This window comes from Taudactylus pleione, unplaced genomic scaffold (assembly GCF_031769625.1).
Source record: "Taudactylus pleione unplaced genomic scaffold, aTauple2 ptg001321l, whole genome shotgun sequence".
Taxonomy (NCBI): domain Eukaryota; kingdom Metazoa; phylum Chordata; class Amphibia; order Anura; family Myobatrachidae; genus Taudactylus; species Taudactylus pleione.
Window position 1 is genome coordinate 44,724 of NW_028285721.1, and position 7,604 is coordinate 52,327.

Sequence of the window (7,604 nt, forward strand, 5' to 3'; positions counted from 1 at the left end):
CCAGAATAATTGAATTGCGACACTGGGAAATCAATGATGATCGCCGCCCGCACAACATTTGACTCTCCCCCAGAAATACAGACGCCACCATCGATCGCACCTGAACCAGCCCCATGCTATGTGCAGGCTAAATCTACAAATGTTGTCAAACCTTAGCGCAAGAATAGGAGCAGCCAGAAATTTCTTTCCAGCGTTATCAAACTGGATACATAAAGTACAACTGGAAGGAAAAATTTCACGCTCCAGTGAAGGGATATACAATAAAATCTTATAAAATATAATATTACCCTCCTTCTTTGGTCCAAAATTTTTGTCCAAATCTTGAATTTTCTGAGGGGGGGTTTTCTTTCCCAAATATGCAAATAAAGGTACACAAACAAAATTCTGTCCAATTCTGAATAGGAAAATCACCCAAACATGACCAAATCAGACGGATGTAATGCTCACTTTAATGCTTACATATAACACCCCGCTCCATTTATATAAAGGTTTCTTTATCCCCGTGTCTTCTTTACAGGTAGGATTTATGACACCTCGTGTAGTTTCTAATTGCAATGAGTACACAACTCACTTGAATGCTTACATAAATCAAGCACTGTAGATTCTCATAAAGGTTTCTTTAAACACTGGTCCACAAAACTCCAAAAAATTTACTCAAAATCCAAAGAGTATTATTGATTATTTATTAGGACCAACATCTCAAAAGGAAATTATTCAAGTACAAAAATATTATAAAGTAAAAAAAAACAAACAAAAAAAACAATAAAATTCCACTGTCTACTATTAATAAGAACATGCCCTGTCAGTACGGATCTAAAAAACAACGTCTGGGATACACAAATTATGAAAAAAGGGGCCCCACTGTTCTCACCCTCTATCACCAGACGGAAGTACTCAGGTTGTTCTCTTCCAACTAAAAAGAAACACCTCACCACCAACGTGTTTCGACTTTTCTCAGTCTTTTTCAAGGTGGAGGTGTTGTGGTCTGATGCTCCTTTTATTCTATATTAAGTCCCACCTCTCCAATTAGGGTTAAAACCCCGCAATTCTCGTGATTATCCTCGATAAACCTTCTTCATAAAATCAATTACAATAAACATCCTAATTAGCATGTCATTCAATAAATAACATAAAATAAATCCCATAAAGTATTCATTAAAAACATTTCCTACTTGATATGCAATTTCGGTTGTCATAGCAACCCGTGTTGTCAACCAATCATGCTTCAGTACGTTTTCATCACTAGGGTTAAATATGTTTTACCTCTAGTGTTTATGAGTAATACCAGCCGGATATTACATCAGTGTGACGCGGGTCCCCAGTTGTCTAGGCAACCCGCGTGAGTCACCGGATAGTGTGTTCTAACTCTAATATATTGTAAGTGATACCTGCCGGATGTTACATCAGTATGACGCGGGTCCCCAGTTGTCCAGGCGTAAATCACCACATAAAAGAATACAATCTCAATCACTTTAACCTCTAGCGGTGAGAAACTTCCGGTATGCGTTCCACCTTCTCATCAGGTGTTACGTCAGTTTGATATCAGTACATGGTTGTCTAGGCAACCCGCATCGTAAACTCATAGGAACATTAAAAGGGTGAAATTACATCACATTGTTTTTAAACTAACATATTAATAGTGGAAACAGCGGCCATCATAATCAAACATAAAAATAAAAAAAAATAAAAGAATTCGGCCTCTATATTTTACATGAATAAATATGGTTTTGAACATCCAAATATCACAAAAACAATAAAAGCAATATTATATAAAAACAATTTTACAAAAACAACTTGATTTCAAAATCAGCGTTTAGGCCAGAAGGGACCAAAGTTTTAACATCATGAATGAATTTCATTTCACTTTGAGCTAAAAATTTACTTATATTTTTCTTCCTCCAATTACCTTTTATTTTTTTGATCCCGATTACTAATGAGATGGAATCAATAGAACATGTTTGGACTTCTCTAAAATGATCAGACAAATTATGCTTCTCAAAGCCCTTTTTAATATTTCTACAGTGTTCTCCCCATCTTTCACGTAACGGGCGTGATGTTCTGCCTACATACTGGAGATTACAACTTCATTGTATCAAATAAATACAGTTTTTACTATTACAGGTCATAAAATCTAGTATCTTAAAGACCTGTCCATTGGATGTAGATCTAAAGTCCATTACTTTGCGAGGTGTTTTTTTATGGGCTTTACACATAATGCAATCCCCGCATCTGTGAAAGCCAATTGTTTTAATACGTCCATTACGTTTTTCTGGTATGGCACTTTTTACCAGCCGATTTTTTTAATTTCGGGCTTTTCTATAAATAAAGGAAGGATGTTCTGGGATGACTTGTTTAAGAATCGGGTCTCTTGTTAAGATATGCCGGTGTTTCATTATGATTTTTTCTATATTCTTATATTGTCCATTAAACTGAGTAATAAATGGCAACGTCATCTTTTTTGAAGTATTTTCTTTTTCTTTATATTTTAAAAGGCTTGACCTATCTTGGGGCCTGATTCAGAGCCGTTCGCTATTTGTGGTCGTTCGTTCAAAAACAAGGGGTGGCTATTCAAATGATCCGTTCGCAAATTGCGGTCTGTTCCCACCTCTAAGTCTGAACAAGCGAGCAAAACATACGCTCGTTTATTTGATAAAAACGCCCCCTGGCCGCACGCACCATACGTCATGTCCGCTATTTATTAGATTAATCGAGTACATCGTACAGCGTATGAACTGCTCGCTATTCTGTGGTTGGTGTTTTCAACCGCTATTTTGCGAGCAGTTCTGAGTTAAAAAAAACCAAGTGACGTGGTCAATGACGCTGCTGTATTAATTATGCACTCCCTTAAAACGCCCGTTTTGACCTTTAAGCACGCCTGCGTTCGGATCTCCACTCCCCGTTTTCAAGCACCTTCCCCTGTTACCACCCACATACGCCTCATTCTGTCACTCAAAATAGCAGGCCCTCGCTATATTGCGTACCAACGATTTTCGGCCGCACTGACTGGTTCGCGCATGCGTACTAAAAACCGTACGCATGCGCAGATGTGCGAACATCGCTCGGAACGAGCGTACTGCCGCTAGCGAGTGGCTCTGAATGAGGGCCTTGGTTCTTAATTTCTTCTACTGTCTCCTCTATTTCGTTTGCAGCATAACCTTTATCCACAAATCTCTTCTTCATCTCACCCACCTGAATATTAAATATTTTAGGTTCAGAACAATTTCTTCTTACTCTCTGTATTTGGCTTTTGGGTACCCCCTTGAGCCATATAGGGTGATGATTGCTAGAGACTGGAATGTAGGTATTATCTATTGGTTTGATATAATTTTTGGTCTGTATATTCCCATCCTTTATGTATATACACAAGTCCAAAAAATTGACTTTCTCATTACTTTTAACAAACGTAAGAGATATATATATTCCTGTTAAGTTCATCACAAAAAATATTTAAATCACTTTTTCTTTATGTGCAGGCTGTCCGTCATAGTACGGCCTTTGACGTTCGTGATTATGAGCGCGCACACAGTTCAGCAAACATGCCCATGAGATGGTACGTCTCAGCGCGTCAGATTAGCCACTGCCCAGGAACGCTCTGTACATTTCCGAAATCATGTCTGATAGTGTGCGTCCCAGTCAGTTAGGGGGCTCTGTGCGTGCACTCTGTGTAACACGTGCGCCGTTTGAGGGATTTTTGCACACGAAGTAGTAAAAAAAAGTCACTGAACTCCGTGAATATCAGTAATATGTGTGACTGAGAATCGGGTTGGGAATAGGGAGGTAGGGATCACAGGATGGGAGAACAGTGGGCCTGATTCAGAGCCGCTCGTAAACGGCCGCTCGTTTGTTCCCAGCGATGTTCGCACATCTGCGTATGGGTCGGAATGCGCATGCGCCAACCAGTCAGTGCGGTCGTAAATCATGTGCTCGCAAAATAGCGAGTGCCTGCTAATTTGAGTGACAGGATGAGGCGTTTGTGGGTGGTAACAGGGGAAGGTGCTTGAAACTGGGAGTGGATAATTAACAAAGCAGCGTCATCGATCACGTCACTTGGTTGTCTTTTAGCCTGAACTGCTCGCATAATTGCGGTAGGAAAATGCTACCACAAGCACTGCGAGCAGTTCATACGCCGTTCGATGTACTCGATTAATCTAATAAATAGCGGAGAAGACGTATGATGCGAGCGGCCAGGTGGCGTTTTTTTCAAAATAGCGAGCGCATGTTTCGTTCGCTCATTCAAACTTAGAGGCATCAACAGACCACAAAGAGCGAGCGCTTAATTTAAATATCCGGCCCCTTTTTCAGAACGACCGTCCGCAAATAGCGTCCGGCTCTAAATCAGGCCCAGAGTTAGACGATATGAATGACTGAGACGTATGCCCATACTCTGTATCGATATGCTAACACAGCACTGCAGTCTGGATTTGTCACTGTATACGGACAGAGAGTAGTGAATAAAACGTGGATATATATGTAACAATTTATTGTATAAAAATAATATACAATAAAAACTCACAAAGATTATATACAAAAATGCCTAACCCAAAGTAATATCAGATTACATCCTAGTATTCTACCTTGATGTCTGTACAGACAATAGATCATATTTATACAGTGCAAGAAGAGTCCATATGTATGGAATTACTATATCTCATGGGTTAGGACTGATGAAAGGACGGGAAGTCCTATAAATCACGGTCATTGGGATATGTCCAACAGTCAGAGTAGTATATAAACTCTGTAGATGGGGATCGGTATGAATGACTTCCGGACGAGAGGCCGGCAGTCGAAATCCCGACGCCGGCAGGCTGAACAGAGGAGATCCTGACGGAGGTGAGTAAACTACCTAACCCTACTTTCCTCCCCCCCTAACCCTCCTTTAGGGGTGCCTAAACCTAAACACCCCCCTGCCTATACCCTAAACCTAACCCTCCTGGGGGGTGCCTAACACTAACCCCCCTTCCCCTAGCCTAACCCTCCTGGGGGGTGCATAACCCTCCCTTCCCCTAGTTAGTGTGATGTACACAGCAGTATCTTCTTCCTGGTTAGTGTGATGTATACAGCAGTATCCTCTCCCTGGTTAGTGTGATGTATACAGCAGTATCCTCTCCCTGGTTAGTGTGATGTATCCAGCAGTATCCTCTCCCTGGTTAGTGTGATGTATACAGCAGTATCCTCTACCTGGTTAGTGTGATGTATACAGCAGTATCCTCTCCCTGGTTAGTGTGATGTATATAGGAGTATAGAACCACAAACTTGTATTCTCTTACTAGCTGTATTTTCTGTTGGTATGTTTTTTGTTGGTATAAACATGTGCACTAATTTCTTTCTATTGACTGATTATATTACCCAGTGCTAGCGAACATGGTAAGCCAGGTAAATTCTTAGGAGGGTTCCACATTTCAAGAATGCCCCACCAACCTGCCTGTGCTAAGATCCCTGTTCTGCATTCTGTGGTTAGGGAGAAGTGGGGCACATACATTGATGCCTTTCCATACATGTGCTGTGTTCCACCAAATAGGCTTCACAGTGCATGTGCCAACATCAGGCAGGTGGGCATCGAACAACCAGCACTGGTACCACCAATCACATTCCCTTCCCTGTGTTGTCACCAATTTCTGGGTGTATGTCTTTTCCGTGACTCTCCCCAGATATTTTGACATACCCGCTCCCTAACCATAATGCAGCATGAAGGGGCTCAGTGAAGGTGGCAGTGACTGTGTGTAAGAGTCTGATCCGATCACATAGTGAGTAAATTGAAATGTGTCCTGCCTCATAATCCAGACATATGCCCACTCTGTCACAGGGGATGTTGTCAGCTAACCAGATATCGATGCTGTCATGTTTAAATATGTACTGATTATTGCACCTCTTCAGACACCAGGACTTGATATTATCTCCAATGAGTGACTGATCTCCCCTCCTGTCTATACTGGGATAACACATCCCCACCCTCCACCACCTTGATTTACTGACATCCACTTCCCAGTAATGTCGCCCTGAGGTCAATCTCCTGGTGCTTATTACCTGAGTATACTGAAATCTCTTTGGTTTAACTGGATGGTTCTGTTTCTTATCTGACCAGGATGCAGTTTTCCTGTCACCTGATATCTGTATATAATCACCAGCTGTGGATACATCCAGTAATATGTCTGCTGCTTCCTGCACACAAATTACTGTATTTATCCCTGTTATTATATCAGATAATGTGTGTAATGTCCCTGATATGAGACCCACATCCAGATCTCCTGCACCACAGACCTGGTTATCATGTCTCTCTGTGTCCTCAGTATCACACAAGTCACCTGTGTCTGGTTCCTGTAAGACAGTCACTGGATCAGACATGTTACACAGCTCCTCAATGTGAAGCATCTTCCTGGACAACTCATCCTTCTTTATTTCCAGCTGCTGGATCAGATTAGAGACTGAGAGTGAAATGCGCTCTGCCTGTCTGCAGATTTCACTCAGAACTCTCTGTTCCAGGTCTTCCAGCTGTCTCCTGATGTCTCTAAACAGGGCAGTGACTGTCTCTGTCACACCAGCTGCTTTTACTTGGCTTTTTTTCCTGTGCTCCTGCAGACTATGGGTTCTATTCTCAGCCTCTGCTCTCTTTGTGGTCAGTTTCTGCAGAACATATCTTAGTTTCTCCTTCTCCTTCTCAGAGGCCTCATCCAGTGACTCTACCTGGTGTCCTATGTGTTCCCCAATCAGACAGCAGGGCACACAGATACAGGCAGCATCCTCAGTGCAGTAATATCTGAAGATCTCCTTATGGACGGAGCATTTCCTGTTCCCCAGGGCAGTGGTGGGATCAGATAAGACGTGTTCTGGTGACTTGCTGTGTACTCTCAGGTGATTATCACACAGAGAAGCCTCACAAAGGATACAGGATTTAGCAGCAGGCACTGGAGAGTGAATACAGTAAGTGCAGAAGATCCCAGTCTCCAACTGACCTGGCCGATTAGACAGGAAACTCCCCACTATGTTACACAGAGGAATGTTCCGTATCAGTGCAGGACGCTCCTGACACTCTGCTCTGCACTCAGGACAGGTATAAACTCCAGACCCCTCTTGTGTATCCAGCACACGAGCAATACAGACCCGGCAGAAGTTGTGGCCACATCTCAGGGTTACAAGATCTGTATAAATTCTCAGGCAGATGGAACAGACCAGCTCCTGTCTCAGATCAGCAGACGCCATCACTGGCAGCAGGAGAGAGAAATGAAAGTGACAGTCTCTGACACACCCGATCAGTGAGGTCACATTCTGACAACGAGGTGAGGCTGAGATGTCACTCAGATTAATCTGTAGACAAAGTTTTACTAAGGGACACACCCAATACATAAAGGGGCATAGAGCCTGGTTCATGTTTACGCAGGTTGAGCGATTATTAGCCTTTGCACATGCACATGCTGTGCTGCGCACGTGCAACGATTGTATTGCGATTACGTTCGCACAGGATTTAGTCGCAAAGGAAGTGACCGGTAGTCAGTGTTTGTGGGAGGTAACGGTTGGTAAATAAATACACACTGGGAAAGGTGTTGACACGGTAAGGAACTTTTTAGGATTAGAAGTCAAGATTATGAATGAGGTATGGGCATGTCTGT

General features: G+C 42.4%; 1 protein-coding gene across 1 annotated transcript; it reads right to left on the minus strand.

The window, feature by feature from the left end:
* Positions 1 to 5,410: 5,410 nt before the first annotated feature.
* LOC148443168 (E3 ubiquitin/ISG15 ligase TRIM25-like) lies at positions 5,411 to 7,197 on the minus strand. Its single transcript, XM_088463131.1, has one exon. It carries the CDS (start codon positions 7,195 to 7,197, stop codon positions 5,584 to 5,586), a length of 1,614 nt encoding a protein of 537 aa, XP_088319257.1. The 3' UTR covers positions 5,411 to 5,583.
* Positions 7,198 to 7,604: the final 407 nt, after the last annotated feature.

Coding starts and splice junctions, on each gene's coding strand:
- LOC148443168 (XM_088463131.1), bottom strand. CDS start 7,197: ATGGCGTCTGCTGATCTGAGACAGGAGCTGGTCTGTTCCATCTGCCTG.